General features: G+C 38.8%; 1 protein-coding gene across 1 annotated transcript in view; it reads left to right on the top strand.

Annotated features, from left to right (window-relative positions):
- Window positions 1-27,173, top strand: part of LOC139294644 (VPS10 domain-containing receptor SorCS1-like) — a 42,574-nt gene extending 15,401 nt beyond the window's left edge. The window contains exons 3-27 of the mRNA XM_070916566.1: window positions 512-611; window positions 835-993; window positions 2,484-2,557; window positions 6,757-6,821; window positions 7,339-7,457; window positions 7,786-7,875; window positions 8,725-8,904; window positions 10,619-10,765; window positions 11,051-11,153; window positions 11,458-11,534; window positions 12,219-12,310; window positions 12,457-12,564; window positions 12,877-12,994; window positions 13,154-13,287; window positions 14,346-14,459; window positions 15,297-15,468; window positions 15,766-15,952; window positions 16,748-16,881; window positions 16,983-17,106; window positions 18,445-18,557; window positions 19,415-19,549; window positions 22,838-22,937; window positions 23,453-23,561; window positions 25,562-25,716; window positions 27,115-27,173. Coding sequence (XP_070772667.1) covers window positions 512-611; window positions 835-993; window positions 2,484-2,557; window positions 6,757-6,821; window positions 7,339-7,457; window positions 7,786-7,875; window positions 8,725-8,904; window positions 10,619-10,765; window positions 11,051-11,153; window positions 11,458-11,534; window positions 12,219-12,310; window positions 12,457-12,564; window positions 12,877-12,994; window positions 13,154-13,287; window positions 14,346-14,459; window positions 15,297-15,468; window positions 15,766-15,952; window positions 16,748-16,881; window positions 16,983-17,106; window positions 18,445-18,557; window positions 19,415-19,549; window positions 22,838-22,937; window positions 23,453-23,561; window positions 25,562-25,716; window positions 27,115-27,173 — 2,968 coding nt within the window. The remainder of the gene's footprint in view (window positions 1-511; window positions 612-834; window positions 994-2,483; window positions 2,558-6,756; window positions 6,822-7,338; window positions 7,458-7,785; window positions 7,876-8,724; window positions 8,905-10,618; window positions 10,766-11,050; window positions 11,154-11,457; window positions 11,535-12,218; window positions 12,311-12,456; window positions 12,565-12,876; window positions 12,995-13,153; window positions 13,288-14,345; window positions 14,460-15,296; window positions 15,469-15,765; window positions 15,953-16,747; window positions 16,882-16,982; window positions 17,107-18,444; window positions 18,558-19,414; window positions 19,550-22,837; window positions 22,938-23,452; window positions 23,562-25,561; window positions 25,717-27,114) is intronic.

Below are 27,173 nucleotides of genomic sequence, written 5' to 3' on the forward strand. Positions count from 1 at the left end.
TGTCATTGCTGCTTGTTTCTGAAATGTCACCAAGCAACTGAGACCGGAATCTATTTTGGTGACAAGGAATGACATCCAAAATGAACTCAGCAAAGCGGTACCATTTTTGGAGGACAATCAATATTTCGTGTCTCTGGTATTGAAAAAGTTTCAAAAAACCTGCCGCTTCTTTTTTCAGCCAACAGGCGAATATGTCCAATCCTCCATTTGAGTTGTGAAACATGAAAATCACAAACATTACAATTACATTTTTACCCCAAAGCATCAATAATGATAATAGTAATGATAATAATATTGCCATGCATGCCACACAGGATATCCTTGTTTATTTTGATAATTAAAAAAATCTCCATTCATCTAGCAAATTGCTTCATGACTTCTGCTGTTGCAATTTTCTGCTTGCCTGATATGCTTAATGATACCATCAGCATCTCAACTAGTAGGTGTTGCTCCATTCTCCTTTCCCTCTCCCCCCACAACCTGCTAACTTTATCCTATAATTGAATTTTAGGTCAACCGATTATGGGACCACATATGAGAAACTTAATGAGAAAGTTGGGCCAAAAACCATTCTGAGCTACTTGTACGTGAGTCCAAACAACAAACGGAAGGTAAGTTTCCACCTGCATGTTGAAAAAAAATCCTGCTTGTATTGTATAAATTATTATCTCTGTGTAGCAGAGTTATCATTTTCACTACATTACAGCCCTGCAGGAGCTTGCACCATGCCTCTGTTCCAAGCAGCACATTGCACAAGCACACTTAAGCCCTGTGGAATGGATGCTGTCAAGGTGGGCTGCTGATTCCCCCGTCTCCTTTCTTGTCTCGTCTCAGATCATGTTACTTACGGACCCGGAGGTGGAGAGCAGCCTGCTCATTAGCCTTGACGAGGGGGCGTCCTATCAGAAACACAGCTTAGCCTTTGATATCCTCAGCCTGCTTTTTCACCCCGAGCAGGAGGACTGGATCCTGGCTTACAGCCACGACCAAAAGGTAACGTGTAGCTGTCAGATGGCGTGAAAAAGCTGGAATAAAAAATGTGACTGAAAAAAAAACATGTCTGGATGGGAGTAAGGGCTGTTGTGTATGGTTTACTTGCTGCTTATCAGCCTCTTGTTAGTGTGGTGTCAGCGTTCTGCCAGATTGTTTTTCTGTCCGATTATATATCACAAACCTGTTGGATCACAACAAAATTGCAGTAATATCTCTATAAAATGATCCAAAACATAGGTTGTTGTCACGGTCGAAAGCATCCATTTTGATAATAGAGGCTAGCTTTCAGGACACTGTCTTGATGAGCAGAGACACCTGCCTCTTAAACCAAGGCTACAGTAGCCCTGAAAAACAGAGGCCGCTGATCACCTGCTCCCCTGAACAAGTCATAAGGTCTGGCTGCAGACTCTGACTTTGAATGGATGTGTCCCAGACAGCACAGGGGAAAGTTAACAAGGGAGACACGCCCAAACAATCCACAAGCTCATACACAGACACACACGCAATTGCGAGCATAAACACACACCCTTCATTACTCTGTGTGAGAACCCCGCTGTCTGCTTTACTCAACACCGCAGACATCAAACTCGGCCTCCCCAGCCTGCTATTGGAAGACTTGATTTTCAGAGAGAAAAACAGTCAAGGTCTGAGAAGTGAGATAAATGGTGCAGGGAGGAAGATGAAAGCTTGGTTGAGAGCCATCGACGGGTCAAAATAAAGATGCTCTAGAGAAGTTTGCCTTCAGGTCATTCTCTGTATGTCTTTGTAAAGCTACATTTTGTCTGCTTTTTTTCCTTTTATCATTGCTGAAATTAATCTTAGTGTGGTTTCATATTACATTTATTGATCGTCTGTCATGTCTTTTAAAAGTTTTAAGCTCTTAGATAAGTCAAAATGATGTTGCTTATCCTTGTAAAGCTCTGAGCTTAAGATGCTTGTGGCTCGATCATTATGGCAAGATGACAGGCCTTGTGAAAATTTGGACACAAGTCCAACTTTGCAGTAGAAAAGCAGACTAATGGCTTTGTGGGGGGAAAAAAGAGATTACAATGACAGTTAAATGAGTGATTTTATAATGCCAATTAGGCCCAAATCATGCTGAGATACTTTAAGGAGACACTTGATTTTAATACAGAAGCCAATTTGTACGTCCTCCATTCCCCCCTTTTTCAAGGCATCAGAATGAATAAATGAATAATCTTCACTCTTTCCTATTTTATTTTTTATTTAAAAAACCTGGCTTCAGAGTGTCACTGTATCTTTAAAAGAACTGATGGATTTTCGAATCACTCGTACATGAAGTATGTGCTCAGTGGTGCAATATTCAAAACAACATCAACATATTGATGCCACAAAATCTACAAACCTGACAGCTGCTTGATAATACTGTTGGACATAAATCAGGAAATAATTCTCTCGGATATCCTGACTTGGAAGATGATTCTTTATTCTGTAACTCATTCGTTTAATGCATTCCTCTCATTTTGCAGCTCTATGTCTCTGTTGAGTTTGGGAGGAGATGGCAGCTTGTGCACGACAGCGTCGTCCCCAACAGATTCTACTGGTGAGATCAACTATCAGTCATTTGCAAAGCATGAATTATAGACAAGCACAGAACAATCATACATTAATTAATTAAATTGTTTGCAGTAGTAGTAGTAGCAACAGTAGCACAGAGGGGAAATGCCTTCACTCTACATATTTACATGTTCTGTGAAATATGTTGGATGATTTTTGCTGACAAGTTCTCTCAGATTCTTGATACTGATGTGGTAGAAACATGAATAATAACAGTTACCAGAGTACTGACTCATACTGCATTAATATCGCCTGTTTCTGATCAGTCAGCATCTCATTTACAGTAATAGCAACAAAAACATTAACGTTATTGAGTCAGATCTGAACCTATTAACAAGTCTGGCGTCTAGAATGTCAAATGAGCTTTTAAGAAATGTTGCATTTGTTATTACAGTCAGTGGTGGGAGAAGTACTTAGATCCTTTACTGAAGTAAAAGCACCAATATAGCAATGTATAAATGCACGGTTTCAAGTAAAAGTACATAACTATTAGCAGTGAAATGTACTTAGTACTTACTTACAACATTAAAAGCAGTTGACCCCTTTGATTGAAGTGATCATATATGATATTATTAGATTAGATTAATGGATCAATGCATAAGTAAAATTTGACTGTTTTACTGGTCAAGCTGGACATCCTTTTAACTACTTTATATATAGTTTGGTACTTTGGTCCAGTGATTCCCAACATAGGGGTTGGGATCTTCATTTGAAAAAATAACTAGAAACTAAAGTTGTCAGATAAATGTTGTGGAGTATATAGTAAAACTGTAGAAGTATAAAGTAGCATAAAATGGACTCAAGGACAGTACTTGTACTTTCCACCACCGGTTACAGTAAAGATAATAATTAAGTAAATTAAATACCATTACACATTTTGAACCCTTTGTTTTTATTATTGAATGCCAAACCAAGATTAGGGAGGCAGATCATGCATTGATGAATAATGTGTATTTTCTTTTATTTATTAATTTTTTACATGATGTACTAAGGGTCTAGTTTACACATACTGTTAATATTTGATCAGTTGAATGCAGTCTGCTCATGAAATATTATTGGGATAGTTTTGGGATACAAATCGAATCATATCCAAATATTATCCGTCGGTTTTTCATTCATTTTGTATGATACGTGATGCATTTTGCACAGAATCAGGAATCAGGAGAGCTTCTGGGTGTCTCTTTGAGTCTGTTAGTGTTATTAGCTGTTGGGTGCTGGTACAGGGATTATGGCCCAGGATAAATGTTTAATTTATAATGGTTTTTATAGTTGTTGGCTGCAAAATCCCTTTCACACATAGAGCTAAAAAAGCAGAACCACATATTAATCATGGAGCTTGGAGTGGCCTAAAGTACATGTCTTTGCAGCTTTTGCATTGGTCTGGGAAATACAATGACCCAACATGCTAACAACAATATTACAGTAAATAAAAAAACACTTCAGGGAGGAGGTGATGACTAAATAGATATTAGACAAAACAAAGCACAAGACTATCTCTTGTTTAATGAGGCTGATGTTTTTATCCTCAAAGGGAAGGTAGATGTATGATTACTTATGGGAGTTGAGGAGTGATCTATTATTTACACCTTCGCCACTGGCTAATTTGTTTTTCCTAATGTATACAGAAACTAACAGTACCTCAGTTTACAGTTAGCTTGGAACATCTGCATAACTTAAAACAGCTGCATGACGTAAATCCACAGGTTAGTGACTCTGTACTTGTGTGTGGTTAGTTAGTTATGTTATTTATTGTGTCATGCACGTACAAATTCACAGCCCACATGGACTAAAATTACCGTTGCAGATGATGAGTTCTTAGGTATGATATTACATTGCAAAGATCTTTGTTTCCTGTCCCAAACTCTACAAATAAAACCTGCCACAGAAAGGTTCCCCTCCTAAAACACAACTTTTTTTTTATAATCAAACCATTCCGAAAAGCTTCAGAAATAGAGGACATATTACCAAAAAGTGTAGCCCCAAAATCATCATGTAATGAGCAATGAAACAGAAAATTGACTTCTTCTTCAATCTCACCTAAATCACATAACAAACAACATTACACCTGTTTCTGTAGCTAATGGTAACGTACCCGAGCTCAACTGTGCACTTAAAGATCTTTGAGTTTTTAGTTAAATTCTGCTTCACATAAGGCTCTAAACTGCAGCTGTTTTTAATGTGAGAATATGTTCGTAATTTAGGTTTGTACCAATCATCAACATCTTCCTCATACATCAGGAACAATTTGCACTGAGCATCATGAATAGTACACTGCAACCTTTTCAAAATAATCTTTTGAAAAATAAAAAATAAATTAATCATACCAAATATAGATTTCACCACGGATGTCCATGTAAAATCTCCCAGTTAAAGATCCCTCTAGTGAGTTAAGGCATAATTCTGTACAATTACAGCACCCTTGATATTAATGTGTACCCTATATTTTCATTCAATTACTTTTACAGTTAACATGCTAAATAAGGATAATGGTGTCTGAGACTTGGTTGGAATGTTACAAGATTTTTTGACGTTCAAATATGTACTTGCTTTTGTCTTTGAAGAAATAAATCAACCAAAACATGCCAGAAAAAAAAAAAGCTCCCCAGACCAGCAGAGATCCACTATGAAAGAATTACTTTCATCACTTCCTGCGCTGCTCATCTTATCTAAGAAAATCTGACAAACATGATTTACAAAAACATGTTAACAGGCACCCCGGCTCGGCAGACTCAGTGGAATGTGTTAGTTATGGGAGAACACACTGTAACATTGCAGGGGTTTATTTAAGAGCAAGGGCTGCTGTTCACTGATAGAATTGGATGAAGTATTTGACAGAAAGTCCATTAAAAGAGATGGAGCTGCGAGGCAATTACAGAGTGCTGAGGGAAGCAGGACGGGGGCTTTTTATATTATAGTTCAGACACGGTATGGAAAATGAGAAGAAACCTATCTTCTGTCACAACAGCTGCTATTAATACAACAAGTGGTCACTTCTGTCGCTCTGCACTTAACTGCTATCATGAAGAATCTCTGTTGAAAGTGAATGAAATGGCTAAATACACCTTACCTATAAAGTGGAGTGCAGGTCAAATGTCCGTGAGGACAGTGTTTGTAGATCACGTTCTATTATTGCTCCTGAGAGAACAGTAAAGATCACAGCTGCATCTCTTATTTAACTTGTACAGAAATTATTACTGTGAGCTAAGTGCATTTATTGTGTGAACAGATTTCTTGATTTTCTCAGTTTTTGTTATAATTATTTACACAGCATCACTTTATCAAATGTGCCTTGGGCCAGCAGCAAAATAATTGATAAAGCGTTTTGCCTCAATGTCTTATTAAGCCTCCTCATGTCCAAGAAAGAACAACAAGGAAGTTCAAATTACAAGACAAATGCTTTGTAAGTGTAATATATGTACAGGTACCTAAATAAGTGGCTCCCATCTGGGTGCCCCTAGATAAATCTGAGGGGTCACAAGATGATTAAAGGGTTAAGAAAGCAAGAAATATAATTCTGTTCCACAAAATAATTACTCTGCCTTTTCTCTAATGGGTTGCACCAGCTATTCAAAAATCAATTTCTAAGTTTGTGTGTAAAGTTTTTGGTAACTAGCTACTTTGAAACTGGTACAGGTTGCACTAAATGTGTCTTAGCCAGTAAAGACCTTACAAAATAAAGTAACGTAAGTGCCATATATTAAACTTAACTGCTAATCTGCTAAAACTTTGTGTGGTGAACCCAATTTTGATTTAGATGCCTGAATCTATCAGTAAACGCTTGTATAATACCTAAGCTAAGTTTGAACCTATGAAGAGCTGGTACAACCATCTCTTTCAGGTAGAAATGTATTTAGAGGCCTTCTAAAAAATGTGATTCAACAATTCAAATTCTAATGAAATAATCTGAAAAGGATTTAACTATCTGAGATGGAAAAATCAGTCTTTAGCTGAACAATTTATGCTCACAAGTACAACTCATATTTTGACCAGGCCATAAGCTGCGATGAGGAGTAACAAACGAGACATTGCTTCATTTGAAGGGGTCACAAGCTAATAAGGTTGGGAACCACTGACCTAAATGTGGGTATATGATATTATTATTAATGCACACGATGTCATTATTAACAGACACTAGCCTTTAAGCAGAAATCTAATATTTCTTACGTGTTTGTCATAATGTTACAGGTCCAGACTGGGTTTAGACAAAGAGCAAGGAATGATTCACCTGGAGATCAGTGTCTCTGATGGACGTGAGTAATAAAACGATGTTACCTTGGCAACATTAGTCAGAATTTTATATGAGAATAGATTTCACATCAAATTAACCACATTTATTGTAATTCTTAAATCTAAATTGAAGAAAAACTGGTGAGAGATTACAGCTTTTTTTTTTTTTTTTTTTGCTCTCTGTACTAAAACTCTCCTCCCCATCCAAATTGGCTGCATGAAGACTCTTCATACGATTAAGCTAATTCATTTTTCAAGGGCCAGGCTGCGACTTGGCTCTTTTCTTGGCCACAGTGCAGAGAAGGGGGCTACTTCCATAAGGCCTCGTGTGTTAATGCCCTGTCCCTGGGGAGACCGCCTCATTTGGCTGATGCTAACACACTGGGACAGCTCGCTCTATTTTATCTATTAGTGAGAATAAGGATTGGCCTCCAAAATTTTGCCTCTATGGCTCAGTTAAAACCTTGAATGTGGACTACAGAAGGCTGTTTGTTTTTCTCTTTGTTATATTTTTAGCCCTCGTTTCTTGTTTACCCACAGGGTCACAGTACATAACTTGTAAACTTCAGAATTGCTCTGATGGAAACAAGGGCAAGCCTTTCCCTGGATTTATCATCCCTAATTCCCTGGTGGTTCAGGATGAATACGTTTTCATCCAGGTGGGTTTTTATTGCAAGGTCTGGCTTCATTAAAAGACAATTAAAAGCTGTAAAACCACTGCATTCGATCGCATCTTAATGTACAGTCATGTTTTTCATTAACTAAAAGGGGCCATTATCCTGGGAAAGGATGGCATGAAATTGAAATCACAGTCTTGTGTATTATACTACAACTCCATTCTGCCATAATGCACAACATCCTAATTAGTAGCAAACCCAGAGTTTTGATGCTGTTTAAATTGTTTGATACATGCTGCCAGCAATCAGTGAAGTATATGAGTATTTACCTGAAATGTGAATTGCAAATTGCTCTATATTGCTTTTCCAGGTGCCAATAGGTGGCCAGTCTGTCCATTATGTGTCCTATAAAAGAAATGCTTTCTACCCAATGAAGCTTCCCAAGTACACTCTGCCAAAGGTAAGACTGCTGGGAGGGATGCAGTGTTTGGTGAGTTGAGCACATGCAGAGAAACAAGCTGCAACATTAATTTTACTGTGAAACACTCTATTTATTCCTTCAGACTATTTTGTGGTGTCACGATGACTTACTGAGGGTTGGTTAGTCATAATGTTTGCTGACAAGTTCATTAAATTGTTTACCCCACATTATTATCTTCCTGAAAATTGATTCAGTTATGCATAATTATATCTTTAGATCTTGTGTTTATTTAAGAGCCATGCAGAGTTTTTAATCAGTTGCCCTCCCGACTGTATCAGCAGATATTTACTTAAAAAATGAATGTGGAGTTGCACGGTCAGTGTTCCCCAGAACTCCAAAGGAACTTTTTGCAGCAGAAAAAGTCAATTTGCATTTGCACAAAACAGTGTTTGGCACTGAATCCCATTCACTAAAAGCACAGCAGGGTGGCTTAGTGGTGTGAGAGACCGTGTCATAACAACAGGAGAGATTTAGAGCCCACAGTGTTGTTTTGATCAATCCATCCATCCATCCATCCATGTACTGTCAAACCTCCCTTGAGAAGGACACGCACCCCCTACCTTGCCTCACTCTGGATAAGGGATTCAGTGAAATTAAATGGAGCCTGTCTTCACTTTTAGTGCATGGCATGAAATGCCTGAGGTCTAATCGCTGCTGATCCTGACTGAATCATGTCAAGAAGTGACGAATCGCTAGCTTGCTGCTCGAGCTCTGTGGCCACTATCCACACACCACTATGCAGATTCACACTTTTTTCTGCCTCTTAAATCAATTCTTAAAACCTTGTTGGCTCCAGACGGAGACATCTCATGAATTTCATATATTTAGGACTTGCAGATAATCAGCACAGATGATAACCAGGTGGTGGCAGCGATTCAGGACTGGCACCAGAATGACTCCTACAACATGTACATGTCTGAGTCCAGAGGGCTGTTCTTCACCCTGATGCTGGAGAGCGTTGTGAGCAGTGGAGGACCGGAGGGCAACATCATGATAGACCTCTATGAGGTAGGCAGCGACAGTGCTGTTGGGGTGGTGCTGTCATCCTTTTACATGTTTTCATGCTATTCAGGCATGCTGGACCAACTCAAATCACTGGCCTGGTTTTGTAACTGCTGCACTTTCTAGGACAATGTGTCATGAATGCTTACTATCAAACTTATCAATTATCAGGCTTCATGCCTCTTCAAAATGCAGAAAGTAATTAGTGCAATAATTCGTGCATTTATACATTTGCATTTACAACTTTTTGTGCAATTCTACACTCATACCTGCTTATTCTATATGTTCCAATGCTGCCCATACTTGGATTACTCTCAAATGCCATTTTACTATCTCCAGGTTCTCAAAGTTGCTGTTTTATCTGTTTTATATTATTGCAAATGTATTGTCTATATAATCTCAGGTTTTTGAACAATTAGCCAGTCAAGTGTAGGGCTGCAACTGATTATTTTCCCCAAAACTGTTTGGGACAAGCAGGAAATTCTCACATTTAAGAAGCTGGAACCATCATTTGTCTGAGATTTGTGCTTAACAAATTCGTTTTCTGTTGATTGACTAATTGTTGCAGGTCTGGACAAGAGAAGAAATTTGAAGAGCTCACTTTGTGTTCTTATGAATTCATGGCCATTTTTTACTATTTTCTGACATAAATCTACTCACATTCACATGCAATTTAGAGTCTTCAATCCACCCTAACTTTCATATCTCTTACCATAAGAAAAAACTGGAGCAAACATGCTAACAAAAAGGCCAAATTCTCTATGTGTGTCTAAGAGCACCACCAAGTTTGGGAGATTTTATGAAGAATAAAACAGACTCTGACTCTGACAAGTAAAGTACCAATAGACAGCCTAAAACTTAGCTTTGAGTTAATCTTGATTTTCTGCCGTGTTTTCCCTAAGTGTACCCAGCGCTCAGATGTCTCGGATGTCCTCATCATAATGGAACAGATGCTGGTACATTGCATTTTATTCTGCAGTGTCTCTCTCATACCCACTTCCTGCCTGCTTTTTTTCTTGTGACATAATTGTCGCGCAAAACATTTAGTAGGTTCAGTCTTTGGGTAACAAAATCATCTATGCACAAGTTTAGCGTCACTTACAGCCCATAGTCACGTTGCAGGCTAAATAGCAGCTTTAACTTGTGCCCTGAACATTATATCTGTGCCGACAGATGTGCTATAAGGTTGCAGTGACTGCACATGTGTGCATCACTCTAGATTATCCTCATCTGCAGCCAGCAGTAAAAGCATCACATTGTTACAAACACACACCTAAGAAAGCCATCAGAATCGGTTACTCTCACTACTCACTGACCTCCACACACATTTTATTCCCAGGAATATTTAGCTGCAATGACTCTTCCTAAGTGGAAGATATGAAATGGTCATTCCTCCTCTGACGAAAGATGTGTGCTCTCTAAATGGAAGAGGAATGTGAACCCAAGTGACGGCTGCATGTGAGAGTCTGCATCTCTGTGCACATAAATACAAAGAAGAAGAAATATCTCAGGGCTGCGCCATATGTTGTTTTGATTCTGCAGAGTCCTACAGATGGTCCAAAATAGTGCTCCCTGTCAGAAAAACTATCACTTTCAGACATCTCTTCCTCTCCGAACTAGGCCTTCAGCTTTACTTAAGTCTGAATAATTTACAGTTATTTTTTTTCCTCCCTTTTTTGTTATTTCCCCCCCTACTGCTCTCCGTCTCTCATGTTCGCAGGTTGCCGGGATTAAAGGGGTGTTCCTGTCAAATAAAGTTGTTGAGAACCAAGTGAAAACTTATATCACATACAACAAGGGGAGAGACTGGCGTCTTCTTCAGGCTCCAACAACCGATCTCCAGGGAAACAAGGTCTATTGTGAACAAGTAAGTGGGCCACTGACAAGAGATGGATTTGGTTATTTGGATTTCCATTATCTGCTCAAAAAATACTACGCTGGATCACGCCGTGCGTTGGTCAAAGAGTGCAAATACATGCTCAGAATAAAGAATCAGTAACTGAAGAGACCTTTCAGATAAGAGATGATTAACGTACCGTGCGGATCGAGGGTCTAATGATAGATTCACAATTAATTCAGGTCAGTTATTATGACACCTTATGTTGTACGTGAACCAGGTCTGAATCAACATCATCTCCTTTGTGTTTCGCAGCCTTATTGTTCGTTACATCTACACCTTCATGTGTCGGAGAATCCATACACCTCGGGAAACATTGTCAGCAAAGACTCAGCTCCAGGAGTTATAATAGCGTCAGGTAAGGAGATTATTTGATTTGCACATCCACACTGTTGTTAACTCTCAGCCTTAATTCTGGTCCTCGGTCATATTCCCCAGCACTCACAGTCAAATCCGTTCTTTAGTTCAGTTTCTCAGCTGACAGCAGTTTACAAAATGAAATGAAACCGATCTTTCCTGCACATCCATGTGAAAGAATAACAAAAACATGTTTTTGTCTTGAATAAATACTCAAATTTCAAAAAAGCAACTATACTGATTTACCTGTGTAACTGTTTAAGTGACATGCCTAAAAGTAGTGCTATTCTACCTTTTGTATTCAGGTGTGGTTGGACCTGAGCTGACCAGCACTAATGTCAGTATTTTCATCACATCTGATGCTGGAAACACGTGGAGAGAGGTACAGTATGATAGCTGTAAGACAGGGACTGGGTGTACATTTTGTGATACTGGGTGTCTGTACAATACCTATGTTTCTGCACCAGTACGATGTGGATGTGTTACTTTTGTGAGTATGATCATGTTTTTGTACAAAGATTTGCAAAAAAAAAACAAAATAGAGAGAACTTCATTTAAGCTTCTGTGATAAATGGTGTCTTTCCATGAACTTTCCCTCAATATAATACAAAACAAAATGAGAAAAATCCTTTATTAAAAGTCTTTATTCAGCCATTATCTGAATAAAGAATAGGTGAACAAAACTAGGAATCTGACTCAGCCTTCAATGCCAGTTCTTTCGGTTCTTGCTCTTCAGTTCTTGGTGCTACAGTCACAGTTGCAAAGAAAGAAAGAATTTACGTTTGACACCCAGTCTTGTGCAAGACAGACTCTGATCCGTAAAACAAATAAACCGAAAGGAGTGTTCAGATTTTTGCCATCGGCTTAAGAAATCAACAAAGAGAGCAACACTTGCTTGGCGCTTTTGTTTATTCACGAGACTCTTGGGTAAAGAACAGCTGAGGTTTCTTCTTGTTTAGTGTGTAGGCGTAAGTATGCATGTTCCTTATGTTGTCACCGGTGCATACTTTGTGTAGACTTGAATTTCGTCTCTGGTGTGATAAAGTGAAGCTGGTCGTGTCTGCAGGTTTTTCAGGAAGAGTACAGCGTGTTTTTCCTGAATCAAGGAGGATCTCTGGTGGCCATCCGACACACGCCTCTGCCAATTAGACACATTTGGTAAGGCTGTGCCACATCTTTTTAGAGACTATACTTAATCTTCAAAACAAGGAGTCAGACTGCTTTCCTGCTGAGGCTTTTCTCACTGAATTTGACTCTATTTGTGGCTGGTCTGTCTGTGATCCAACCATTGTTCTTTCCCTCAGGCTGAGTTTTGATGAGGGCAGAAACTGGGACAAATATAGCTTCACCTCCTCTCCGCTCTATGTTGATGGGGTGCTGGGGGAGCCTGGAGAGGACACCCTCATAATGACGTAAGATATGAAGGAACCATAAAGAGCTGATGTGTTTCTAGTTTGTTAATTACTGCACTCGCTAATTATATATTACCCCGATGAAGACTTAGAAGTGTACATAAATATTCTTGAGTTTATTTAATGTGGTTTTGAAAGGGTTTCATAACCCAAGATGTGGAGGAGTTTTTCAACCCACAGAGGAACATGGATTAAAGTCAGTGCATTAAAATTACCCAAAGTGAAGGTTTTCACACAACAGGCTTTTTTCCCCTTGAATCTGCCTCACATACCAAATGTTTTTGACCTTGTTTTTCTGACTTGTTTGTGCAGAATATTTGGTCATTTCAGTCACCGATCTGAGTGGCAACTTGTCAAAATTGACTTCCGGTCCATTTTCCAACAACGATGCACATCTGAAGATTATCTGACATGGCAGCTACACAATGAGGTAAGAGGGATCTCGCTGCTACTTGACTGTTGATAACGTGACAATTCAGCCGTTGATTAAACTCAAGTGAATCTCTTTGATTCGGTCACACAATAAAAGCAAGATGGTAAAAAAGGAAAAAGAACCTCTGAAATGTTTATGATGCATTATTCATCACAGGGCGAAGTGTGCATCATGGGAATGAAGAGAATCTTCCAAAAACTGAAAGCAAACGCCCGATGTGTCAAGGCCAGAGATCAGTATATTTCCCAGATGTCTGACTCCTGCCCGTGCACAGAGGCAGATTTTGAGTGGTGAGTTTCCTGCTCTGCAGCTACTCTTTTCACTTCATTAAATCCAGCGCGCAACACTTTATCAATCTCCAGAGGCAGAGTCTGTGAAGCAAACCTAAGGCACAACAAGAGGAGTGTTTGAAGAGTTATATTTTATAATTGACAATTTATTATTCTCATTTCTGTTATATTGCTGTCACCTCAGATGTTAGTTTGTAGTAGGATTTACAGACATGCCATCAGTTTTTTTTTATTCTTAGGTATGAATAATCTTGATATAAGATCGTGGTTGTAATCACTATCCCAATACTAATAAAAATATCTTTTTCTGATTTTGATATATGGCAAACGTTTGCAAAATGACATAAATAATCAAACTGGTGTTCAGTGAAATGAACTGTCTGTGGTCACGCATTACATCAGGCAAACTTGTAAAATGTGTAAAACAAAACCTTAAATGACTAATTTTCACTACAATTTGCATGGAATAAATTAATTTGGACATCATTTTACAATTAAATATGTGATAGCAGTAAATGCTGTATATTTCTGATTATATTAAGTGCACGATTTGCATAATGAATGAAACTAATAGTTCACTCTGGTCTATTATAATATTATATTCTTCTCTAACATGTCAGAGCTTCTTGTACATCACTTCACTCCGTCTCACACTTTCTTTTATCTTTCTGGTCTCACTGTTGCTAAATGAGCAGCACTGACTAGTATATTAAACAAACTTAACACTACTTTATTACTAATAGACCTATCAAACTTTCCAACTCCGGGTCCTGAGACTGCGTTTTGATGATCATGATGAAAGGAATCTGACGGATCCCTCTGACTTTGCCAAGGTGGAATTAGAGCTTGTGTAAATACGCACAATACCTTTTCTGCTTCAGAAGTTTGATACATAAAACATCAAATCTCAAAAACTCTGAGCTGCTGTGATATTCACAGTGGACGTTCACTTATTGTGTATGATTCTGTTTGAGCTGACAAATTATATTTGATATTTTTAATAAATGATAACTAATCTCTAACATCTTTTTCTGTACTTGTTGTTCCAACTGAAACAGCGACTATGGGTTTGAGAGGCAGATTGATGGGAGCTGCACTCCGGCTTTCTGGTTCGTTCCTTCAGCAACATCGAGAGACTGCATCACGGGGGACAGCTTCCTCAACACCACTGGGTACACCTGATTCTTTTGTATTGACACAAGCAAAAATGCACTTGAATGAACTTACCTTTAAGCTCAACTTTCTAGAAAATCACCAGCTATTTTACAAAAAAGTGTCTAGTTGTGGCTCCTTGTCATGTTTCAGATGTCAATGAGTCCATCAGAGAGCCATTTCCCCTCTAAACTGCTCAGATATTTTCATTTAAGTAATTGTTAGAGGCTCAAAGAGGTAACAAAGAACTAGTAAAAGTAAAAGTACATCTACTTTTGATACTTTATTTACATTTTACTGAATACTCGTAATGCATTTTTAGTCAAGTAGGAATGAGAATGCAATACTTTTACTTGTAATGGAGATTTTTACATTGAATACTTCTTCTACCAATACTATTCTGGATGAAAAGGGTTGTTTGCGTACTGTACACTATCCATGAAAGGTACTTTCAAAAAATATACATGCACGTTTTAAAAAAGTGTATGTCAGTGATGATGTACCCTATGAGGTACAGTTCTACAGTAGCCAGGGTGTACGTAAAGGGAGTAGCTTAGCTAATTAAAAAAACATCAATAATTCCAGGATAACTATGTTTTGTATGACAAAAATATAAATTTTTATATAATTAATTGTGTTAAATAACACGCAGTTTCAAATCAATTAAAATGAACACATTTGTAACTGATGGCTGGTGTTGATAAAGGGCTAATTGAGCTCGTCTGATAGAGCTGTGGGGGTGTAGTAGACAAAAGCACTGATGAATATCTCTAATGAATGTCTTCCTGTGTGTGCATTTGTTATATGACTGCTTTTACAATTGTATAGTGCTCATCTGTGTCTTTAATGAATTCCAGATATCGCAGGGCCTTGTCTAACAACTGCACTGAGCGAACGCTGTTGAAGTACAGCCCCAGGCGACAAAAATGTCCCAGTCAGGCCCCCAGGGGCCTCCAGCTCTTCACCAGTGAAGGAACACTGGTAGCAACACTGGGGAGGAATGTCACTTTCTTGGTCTTTCTGGAAGAGGTGCTGACTTCACTTCACACATATAAAGCAACAGTAGTGTGTATTGCAGTGTGATACTTGTAGGCTTTTTTTTTTTAGTAGTGTTTAGTGTGTTATCTGTATATTGAGGTGCTGTCAGAGACGTAGCACAGAGACTGGAGCACCAGCATATCAAATAAATATGCAGTGACATGATTTACCACTTGACCTCGTTCTTGTAGATATTATGGAGAATGCACTCTGTTATGTGTCAGCGAGGACTCTGACAAACATCTGAGGCTATGGTGTGAGTGACAGTATTTTGTTTTCTTTTTGAAGGGTCTCGGCTACACGACGAGTATAAAAGTGGACTTCGGCGATGGGACCGCCATATCGTATGTTAACATAAGCTCCATCGATGACGGGGTCAAACATATCTACAGTAAAGTTGGCATCTACCAAGTTTCTGCTACAGCAACGAACACTCTGGGCTTTGACAGGGTGATACTCTACCTCCACGTCTCCTGTGAGTAAAAGAAAAGTAATTTAACAGTTGCTGCTAAACATAAACAATTTTATGCTCATTTTTCCAATGATTTTTGAATGTGTTAATATGAGAAAACTGTTCCTTTTTCCTCCGCAATACAAAATTATTATCTACATCATTTTAATCAGCTGTGTAATACCCCTTTACTTCAAGGGTGGATATAGTATAAAAGGGTTGTTCATCTCCTAGATACTGTAGGTGTTGATTAACTGGCTTGTGTCCTGCCACATGATAAGGTGAACTTGTTCGAAATTAACTTCATTTTAGTTAATGTAAAGTGACTTCACTACAAGCTGTGGTCTTGATTCTTTATCACAGCTAATCATAGACGATAAGATCCAACAGAATTCAAATCACTTGTGAGCCTTTTAGAAAGAAAAAATAATGTGAAACACTTCTGTAATTTCAAATTGGCTCATTAAAGTGAGACTCCATCCACAGTTTTGCGTGTCACTCGCCCCGTGTAGGCGTAAAAGACGGCCTTTTGTTGTCTCCTCTTTGACAGAGAAGAGCAGCCGTGGTCAGTTTGAATTCAGCTCATTATAATGGATACCAATGGTGACATTTTCATGGGGGCAAAAAGCATCAAAACATCCACAGACACTTGTCAAACCACTCCTGCAACTTCTTCACTGTCTATCTATATGCTCAGTGTGTTCCAGACAGTGATTGTTGTACCAAAATGTGGCTGAATAGGTGGCTTCTGCTGGAATTTTGAGAATCATGAAAGCAGCATTTAGGCATTATTATAGTTTTCATGTTTTCTTTCTGAAGGTCAACTTGAGCAGGTCCAGCTCTCGGCTCCTTCAGTGGTCGCCAAGAACAAAGCAGTAAACCTGACGACAGTGTTACGCCCCAGCAATGTGGGAACAGTCACCTATTACTGGTGGTTTGATAACAAAACAGAGGTAAGCCTTACTGTCTCATTCTCCTCCATGCAGCCTATTTACTGAATGACACGACTGATTCACAAGTCACAGTACATCTCTTACCCTCTCTGTCTCTTTAGCCTGTTGTGACCCTGGATGGAGCCATGTCCTTCACTTTCTCCAAGGAGGGAAGTCACATTGTCGCTGTTCAGGCTTCTGTGGGCAACACCATCCATCAGGACCAAATGACTGTGGCAGTTTATGGTGAACTATATACATTTTTTGTATATTTTTTTTGGTTTACTCTAATTTTTCTTTACTCAGTGCACTTAAACAGCCTCTAAATATAATAATAAAGTGAAAACTATGGTGTCAATTTTGTCTCTTCAAATTAAGTGAATAAAAAGTTTTGAAAGGCCCACTTACTTCTTTTTTTCTGTAGCTTTCGTGGCTTTCATCAGTGGATGCAGTTATCTAAGTAGTCATGGTGATGGTTTAGTTGTTCTCATGTGACCCAAGTATGGGATTTGGCCAGGTGATAACAGGTGTTTGTACTAAACTCCAATCGCTGATGAAGGCCATGACGTGTGGCTGAAAGCTGAAGTAAGTGGACCTTGTAATAAGAACTTGAAAAAAGTTGTTTTGTTTAGCTGTTTATTTCCATGGTCAACATTGAGGCCTTTTTTTTTTTGTTTAATCATTCATTCATAATATGTCGTGTTAAAGTCACACATCTTTACAGTAACATTAATATAAACATGTTATTTTCTTTCTAAACAATATTTTACACATTACTTCATATTTCATTTTCTTTTCACAATTCACAGAATTAGCTGAGACTGGCTCTAGCCCACCGTGACCCTGCAAAGGATAAGCAGTTATAGAAAATGGATGGATGGAATTCACAGAATTTGTGATTTGTGATTATAGTCATATCCTACAACATGTGGAACTAGTACATACCCATGGGCCAGTCCATATGACATGGACTACTATGAGTCTGACAAAGGGAATTCATAAGTGGGTAACACAAAAACACACATATAAACATAATACTTATTATTACTAGAAGCCCTATATATATATATATATCAAGATTAAGATAATTTATCGTGTTTAAATAGTTTCTAAATGCTTTCATCTACATTCATGTCAAAATATTGTAAAATCCCTGGGGCTTCTCTTTGATGTAGATGAAGGAGTTGAACAGCGATGAAATTCCAAGCAGCCAATAGTGTGAGATCAATATATTCTCCAACTCCGTCTTCTCTAGTAGTACCTAATAAACAAGATAATGATGCAAAATTAAGTAAGAAGGTCACAGGACCAAAATATACATACAAGAAACTCTCTTTGCTTTTCAGAGATAGAAAAGACATTTCATCATTCATCTTGATGCATCTTTCCTGGGGTATAACATACAGCATTAACTGAAGTCGTAAATCATATGAGCATTTATGAACTTTGAGACAGAAATATGTCCAGTCCTCCTCGTCAATTTCAATTTGCCATTTAAGCCCAGCCTCCATGTTTTAAGTATCTGAAATTTGTCAGACAGAAGAAGTACATTAGGTCTGAATTAGATTTCTGTCTGCATTTCAGATTATTTCCGCTCACACGTTTTGGCCTTTTCTTCTAATTTGGACGAGCTGAACCCCGGGGTGTCTGAGTGGAGAGAGGACATTGGCAGAGTGGTGAAGAGCTCCATGGTTCAGGTCGGTTCTGCAGCTGCTGGCCGTATTATAACACAATCAGGAATGAACTAAACTCCAGAAGACCTCATACAGATTCTGGCAATTAGTGGCTTTGCACTCATGGAGAGAAAGCCGGTGAAATATCCATTCTTGGTTATGCTGCATTTGTAATGTATGCGTGTGGTTTTGTGTCAAGTGTTGCTCTCCACTACTTGCAGCGTCTTTGACCTCACTTGCTGTGTAATTAGTTGTTAACCTCTACACGCTGACATGGCACATCACCCGAAATCATTATTACCACCACAAGCTTTCAACTGAACTTGTCAAAACACTGAAGGGCAGTAAAAGCACCGCCATGACGGTTGCCATTTGCTCTCCAAAGAGCTTAATGCCATTGCCTCGAGAGAACACCAAAAACCTCAAGTAAAGTGAGTCTAACTGTGGTTAAGTGCGTCTGGTTTTCCCTCTCAGGCACTGTGGGAATGTCAAAAAAGCAGCAGGTTATGTAAAAGACCTGGATACTGAGCTCTATATATATCCTACAGTAGCCCTCAGTATGAAACATTCACTTTGACCTTCTGTCTTGTCAGACATTACCAAGGTTTACACCCGGAAACTGACAGGAGACCTCTGGTTACGGCATAAATGCACTAAAAGCCCTGGCATTTACCAAAGACTGTCAAATTGAACTAGCATGTTTCAGTTGATCCGTGCATTACATCTTGACAGTGACTGGTACTTAGGCAAATGATATACGAAGCAGGAAGCCGACAGTATTTACTCATTAATGCAGGCGACCTGATCATATCTAAAAATATCACCCTGAACAGTGTCAATTAAAAAAGCTTTTTAATGAGGTTTTGTTGTTATTATTAAAGGTCACAGGAATCAGTGAGGATCAGCTCCTGGTCACGGTGCTTCCAGGTCTGCCAACCACTGCAGAGGTTTTCATTGTGGCTGAGAAGAGGTCAAGACACGGAGCTGTGGATGAAAAGTGGGCGCACCTGGATCAGGTAACGTCTTCTCAAATCATTTAACAGCCCTTGGCAGACGCTCAGTACAATGCCGTTTTTATGTGATAATTAAAACCACCGCACAAAAGTAATCTCAGGAGTCTCTGGAGAGAACATCCCTGGAGAATATGGCCTTTACTTTACAGTGTCACTAGTTATCAGTTTAAGCTCTATTGTTGTATTAAAAAGAGAACATATTGTATCATGTTTGGACATTTCTCTCACCAGAAGGTCACATCTTGTTTTGCAGCTTTATTTTTTAAATATATTTCAAGCTAAGTAAGTGGGTTGACTCTGGCAACACAATACTTGTACAGAAGCATAGTCTTCCAGTCACATACACATATATAGTCCGTTTTCTCCCAGTATTTTACACATTGTTCATATCATAGTCTTAAGATAAAGGTACATTTGTCCTTAAAGCTTACTTCATTGACAGTTGCAGTGCAGCCGCCCTTTGTTTATGAGTTTATGCAGGATTTCGCCCTGGTGTAGTGTAACGAGAGAGTCAACTTCTTATCCAAACATTAAGTTAAAGGACAAATCCAGAAAATATGAAAATTGTTTGCAGTTTTTTACCACCCTGCCTCCAGTAGTCATTTGGTCCCTGAGAACCTCTTTGCATAAATTTAAAATTTATACTAGCCATCGTCTGGCTTTCCCATATATTACTGCAATCACCCTCAATTATCTCTCATTCTCCAATTTGCGATTAACATGGACAGTCAAGTTGTTTTTGGTTCCATTGTATAATCTTGATGTTGGATGTTTGTTGTCTTTAATCTTGTGTGCATTAATGAATATATTGACACAATTATGTCCACCATCTTTAGCTTGTTTAATTTCTTTACTAAAATAGTCTCTGACCTGAAGATATCTGAAGAACTTTTTTTTTAAGGCTATATGTATTCAAGAGGTGTTTCAAAGAAAAGATTACATCTCAACTACACCGTCTCTTTGTTTGTGCACAGTACTTAAAGTGTGTGTGTGCTGTTATCAACATACAGTGAACAGATACTTGTACTTGCACAGATACCTCCCCTTTTATCTCTCACTGTGGGAAGGTGGTTACTAATGTTTTTGGTTTTTGTCCTATTTATTTGAGATACAAAATATCTTATACAAGAGGCCAAAAGTCAAACATACTTGGCATTATTACTGATTATTTTCTTTCATAAAGAGTTTCACATACATTTGAATCCCTTTTCCACCTTTCCAGGCAGCTAGTGGTTTTTATTAATTTCAGTGTGGTATGAAAATCAACTTGTAGAGACTTTAAACTTGTTTCTGTGAGGCAATACATCACAATGAGCATCATGTCTGCACTTATTTTTGTCAAAGTTACATTATCGTTGCACGGTACCACATTTTAAGTGTAGCTCGATTTGAAAAGTCTGTGCACCATCGCCACGCAGCAATATGGTTAACTTTGACTAAAATAAATGCAGACATGATGCTCATGGTGATGGATTACCTAAGTCAACCAAGTTTAAGGTCTCTGCAAATGTATATAATACCACAGTGAAATGGTCACCATGGACACCACTGCCTGCATGTTGGGTAGGGAAAACACTATGTTATTCCCTGGAAAAGGTCAGCAGTAATGAAGAGTGCACATTTTTGTAGTAATTGGGATAAGATATGGAAAAACTCTGGTGTGGTTCATCAAGTGACAACACAGAGAACAAGAGGAATATGTTTTCTGTAGCTGCACTGGCACATAGGACCCATCTCATGTAACTCCATAAGACATCCTCCTCATTTAGTTTCCAGATCGTAGAGAATACCCCTTCTATTCCCTGTGGAGTCTTCTCAATTTTACTGTACTCGTGGTTTTATAGTGGTTTAATCATGCAACACAAACTTCAGTTGTTAATTTCAGTTTTCTTTTCATTGTATCACAGCGAAAAATTTGATTTTGTGTCTTTATTGCTCAAGTGCTAAATTATTTAATGATCCCACATATGCCCTTAAAGAGTAATGTATAATATCAACACTAGAGGGCAATGTCTTCCCATGTAACAGCACTGAAACAGGATCCGCCAGAGACATGAAATAATCCTCACAAAGCATCTCAGTACATGTTAAAGACTCACTGCCACCTTTTAGAAGTTTAGAGACTTGCGTAAACCTTTAGATGATAACAAAATAATAATCTCAAGCCACTATGCTTCATGGTTGTTATTATTTTCTCACAGCAAAATAAGATTCCTGGATCTTATCATGTTGTCGAAAGCTATTAAATATGTAAACAAAACAATAAAGCAGAGCTGTTTTTAAAGTACCAGCTCATTTATTCACGATGAAGGATAGGACCTCGATGTATTACAAGTAAACATTATTTTGCTGGCTCACAGTCAGTCTTGAACGAAGTTAATAGGTATTTAATTACATTGATGCATCATATAATTGGTGCCATGGAGAAGGGAGACAAACTGGGGCAGGCGGCCTGGATTGGGAATTAAAGAGATGTATTTATCTAGAGCCTGTCTGATTACCTGGCAGAACCTCACAGACAATAGGGTAATAAATCTTCAGTTCACTGTTCTCATCTCCAGTGAATGACTTGCAGCGTGGATGCATTAAGTGTGCCCACACATACGCACGTGCAATGCGGTGAGTGTATGTGTGGAGCAGCTTATTAAAATGTGTAATAGATTTACTGACCCTGATATGCCACTAGAACAAAAAGTAATTATTCATACTGTGTAGAGCAGTCTAATTTTAACCAGTGGAAAGATTTAGAAAGAGCGAGATGGAATTAGTGAGGCATGGCTAAGGACTCCAATGGGCTCTGGGAAGGCATTTTGGTCTCTTGTTAAATGACTGCTTCATCTAGGTGTGAAAAGCAGGGGAACTTGAGGCACTTCAGGGGGGAAAATTAAAACAGCAATTTTATGATATTAAAACATACTTTGATTTCAGATAGTTGAACTTTTGAATCATGTTTTATTGAAAATTGATACTGCGTTAAAAAAAACTGGTGGAAAATTCCCTGATTTGATAGAAATGGCAAAAGATAATTTTATTAAATGTCACTGCCACATTATAAGCAGACCGCCCGATAGGGCTTCCATTGCTGTTAAAAACCTGCCGGTTTTCGGTGCAGCAGGTTTGGTTTTCCGTGTCATAACAACATTTGCTCCTCTTTAGAAGGAAGCAAAAATTCTGATTCATAATTCAGGCTGTTGGATGAAATGACTGCGGTTGAAATATTGATGGCTGTGGAATATTGCCGTGCAGCCGCCGCTAACCGAGTCTTCTCTGCTCTGTCACTCCTCCTTATAGCTTTCGCAGGTTCTGCTAAGTGCTTTGAACCAAGACCTCATCCAGTTCGCACTCAAGCCGGGGGTGCAGGTGAATGTGTACGCCACGCGGCTGTCTCCAGGTGAGTCTGCTGCCTCTGCCAGCACACCTACCTGAGCAAATGGACATCAAGAGAAGCATTTCAGGTGGTTGTCTCAGTGTTGTCTCTTAGTTGAGGCCAGACTTTGTGCAGTTCTTCCAGTTTGATGTGGCATAAGGGAACAAACTACTCTACAGGCTTTCAAATGTAAACTGAAATCTGGACAGCACACCTGATCGACAGACTGTACCCACTGTTTCATGTGTTTTTGATAGTCTTATTGGTATATTGTTTGTTTTTAATATATGTACCCAGGACTCCCTGGAGAGCAGTATTGATAGTGAGTTGATCATCCTGGATAACGTAAACTAAACTATGAGTTTGATTGGACAATACCTCTCTTAGTCATAATTCTCAATTATTGGCAGCAATACAAGACAGCAGAGATTCTCCACTGTTTTAAAAGGATTGTTATGTAATTTATAATCATATAAGACAATAAATATACGTTTGGCCTGCATGCGCACTCATTTTCTCTCATTCTTTGTCCTTCAAAGCTCCTCTTGTGGACGGCAGTGATAGTGTCCACAGTGGCACTGCAGTCATCATGCTCGTGTCAGTCATACTGATGGGCTTGGCAGTCTTTGTAATATATAAATTCAAAAGGTACAGTATATTGGATATTGTAACCACATATAAGGCACATGAACACTGTTAGAAAGAATGTGTGAAGATTATCCTCAGATTTTCAGACTTGCATCATTGCAAATATCTCAGATAAGATGGATGTTATTGTTGTTCCGTTTGCGTGTGTGTTGCGTAACGGCCCTGTTTAGAGTCGGCCCCATTATCTACAAGCGAGCACCTTACTGCTGAGCTCCTAAAACTTTCCACAAGTATTCAGGCTCCATATATCTCCGAGTTATGGACGTCTGCGACACAATAATAGCTTGAGGAATAAGACAATTCCCCTCTGTCTCAATCTGCAGAATATTACAGGGAATGACAGTCTAATCAATTCTCCCAGAGTGCTGAATGGGTGTCAGAGTCCTGCAGTTATCAATATTCATCTATCTGACAATGTGAGGGTTGACCTTTCGGAAATGCTAAACACAGCCATTCAAGGTGAGGCATACTCTGCAGAGTGGCAGGAAAGGTTGAGGAGATAAGTCCTGAGACAACATATATTATACAGTGAGGGACATACAGTAAATAGCATCCTCTGCTGCAGGTAATCCCCATGCCAATCATACGGGGATGGTTGACTTCCTCTGTAGTTTGACGAATTTTACTCATTATAAAATGGAGAAGAGAGAACTTCTGCACACTGTCCTTTCACTTGCAATCAATTTATTAAATATACAACATTTCAGTCCTTGGACCTTCATCAGGTAAGACTGAGGAACAAAGAACAAGACAAATATAGCCAGCACCTCTTCAGGTGAAGCCAATCAGGGACCCTGAGCTGTAAGGCAATCAGCCCCACAGTCTGTATGCATTTAGCCAATTAGAAGGACCATCCCACCAACAAAAATGGACATCAACTACATCAATTTATACACAAACATTGACTAATATAAATGGAATTAAAATCAGTCATAATACAGAATTAGATCAGCCACATTCAATCATATAGTAGTAGAAATAGGAAAGATAAAATATACAAAAAATACATAGGGTCTCACAATACAAATACATAGACATAGGGATGATGAAGACAACGTGCAAATATCATCCAAATAGGGCATCAATAGAAGAAGAATTATCATTAGTGGATAAAACTATCAATCAAAAATGACTATGACCTGGCTGATCCCACTCAAAAGACATTTACAGAATCACATTAAGTAGCAACTCGTCATTAATACCTTTGGGATACAATGTCTGCATTGTGAAGATCCAATAAGCTAAGAAGAGATGTCATGCTTTGTATCATTCAAGTGTATATCAACAAAATAATGAGGTTTTACCTGTATACGATGAACCACAAGGACAGCGCAATATGTAAACAGGCTTTGATGGCCTGACAGTTCATGGTCCCTGGCTGGCTTCACCTGAGGAGGTTTTGTCTTTGTTCCTCAGTCTTACCTGATGAAGGTCTAAGGACCGAAACGTTGTATCTGTAGGTAAAAGGACAGTGTGTGGGAGTTCTCTCTTCTCTGGCCTATGGACATTTCCTATCTACAAGAAACTGAAGGTGTTCATGAGCCTTTGCAGTCAAGATTTAAACTCATTATAAAATAAAACATTACTTAACTTTTAGGATCATAATTACTACTTTAAGAAATTAACTTAGAGTTTCTAAATCTGCCTCAAATGTCACAGCAGCAGCTGCAGCACAAACTCACAAGGGGTGGATCTGAAATTAGAAATGCAAGATGTTAGTTTTTAAGCAGAATTTGGGGGTGCATCTGAGGGGATGAAAAATTGATTGAAAACTGAGGTGAACAATATGAAAGTGAGAGAGCAATGCCCAGTGGAATGCAAAATGCCCTAGTTTCCAGCTTTCAAGCAATCCTCTCCCATCCTTAACAGTTAAAAATAGTGTGTGACACATTATGCATAGTGGAAGCATTAGTGAAACAGACCTGATGGCAGGTTTCCATTAACTTTCCTTTTTTAAAAATCCTTCCATTTTTCTTTTTCTTCCCCTGCATGACCTACAGGAAGATCCCGGGCATCAACACATACACAGCGGAGCAGCCTGACAAAGAACAAGAGGTTATCCCAACCGTGACCTCCATAGACGTCCAAAACCCTGAGGGGGACAAGCTGACCTCACTGGATCATGTGGATGTACAGTTGGACTCAAAAAGCAGAGGTATTAATGTGTCTGTTTCTTTCTTTCAGCTACAGTCATTCCTCAAAAACACATGAGGTTTATTCAGATTCTTGTGTTGGACAATGAAAGGTCTGTTCTTTATGTAGTGTTGTATAATATCACTTGTTAAAGTAATTTTTCAGTGTGGTATTACTGTAACAGAGGTCTGGCAATCACCACCTGCATTGTTTGTATCAGCTTTTAAAGCGGTGGTGCAAAAAATAGGGGGCAGCTTCCAAAGCGACCAAAATGTTGCTGCACTGGTCATAAAAACTGCCGAATTATTTAAAGGGTCCCAGCTGTTTTCATATTTACATTACAGTGGAATCTAGTAGTAGTGGTTGTAATTTGCTCAGGTTTTGAGATATCCATCTCTGAGATTTCATTTGTAGTGCTAAATCAAGCAAAATCACATTTAGAAAATTCTGCTCCAACATTTCTGTCCTGGAACCGTTTCCCTCTTACTTTTGATAATCCACAGAACACACTGTCACTGTTTTCATTGGGACTCTTTCTTAAGTATAAAGTCGTTCCTATAAAAACAGTTCACAGTGACGTATGTAAAGAGTAAAGTCATAAAGATAAGGTCATATTACAGAGTAAAGGTCCGGTTACATTACACTTCCATCACTTCAATTGAAGCCAATGCTGTACACATGATGAATTCACGGATGCTTTTGCTGTTTGGATGCGACCTCCTGATGAGCTCCGGCAGACTCTCGGGACATTGTGTCTGGAAAGACTTTTTAAAGTCAAATTCTTTTATGCTATGATGAGCACCACAAACACCATTTAATTCACCTCCTTTGTGTTTGAGTTGTGTCAGAAATCAGAGACGGATCAACCTCAGTGCATAAAACCAGAACTATCTGCAGAGTTGGATTTCACACGGGCTAAGCAAAGAAAGTTGTCACAAAAGTTGTGACAGTGCAAACAGTAAAAACTGCAAGTCGAAGCTCACTGACAAGGAAGAGATACTAGATATTCACTTATTATTAAGTGCTGCTGCTGTTCCTCAACCTGTCTTATCACACTAGTTGCCAAGATACAGTTGTTATAATGTGCTGTATATTTATGTATTTTCCAACCTGAGTTTGTCACAGCACGGCATTAGTATTCACAGGTAAGAGAAGCACAATCAAGTTTGAGCTAAAGTGATGAGAATGTCTGGGTGAATTATTTGACCCAATAAAATAATTAGTGCATCAGGAAAGTGGCGGAGTGGTGAAAGCATTTTCATCAAGAAATATCTATGAGGTTCCAGTTGATTTAGCTCTAGCCGTAGCTAAACAATCGACCCATCCAAGATAAATGTGTTTGCCTGCAAAAATACACCCGTATGCAAATAGCTACATAAAATTCCTCCTCTTGTCTCTTTCCTTTCTTTTCCCTTGCCAGGCTACCTGCCATCTCACACAGACATCAAGCTCTCTGATGAAGCGCCCCATGTGTTTTAA

This window comes from Enoplosus armatus, chromosome 12, assembly GCF_043641665.1.
Source record: "Enoplosus armatus isolate fEnoArm2 chromosome 12, fEnoArm2.hap1, whole genome shotgun sequence".
Classification (NCBI taxonomy): Eukaryota; Metazoa; Chordata; class Actinopteri; order Centrarchiformes; family Enoplosidae; genus Enoplosus; species Enoplosus armatus.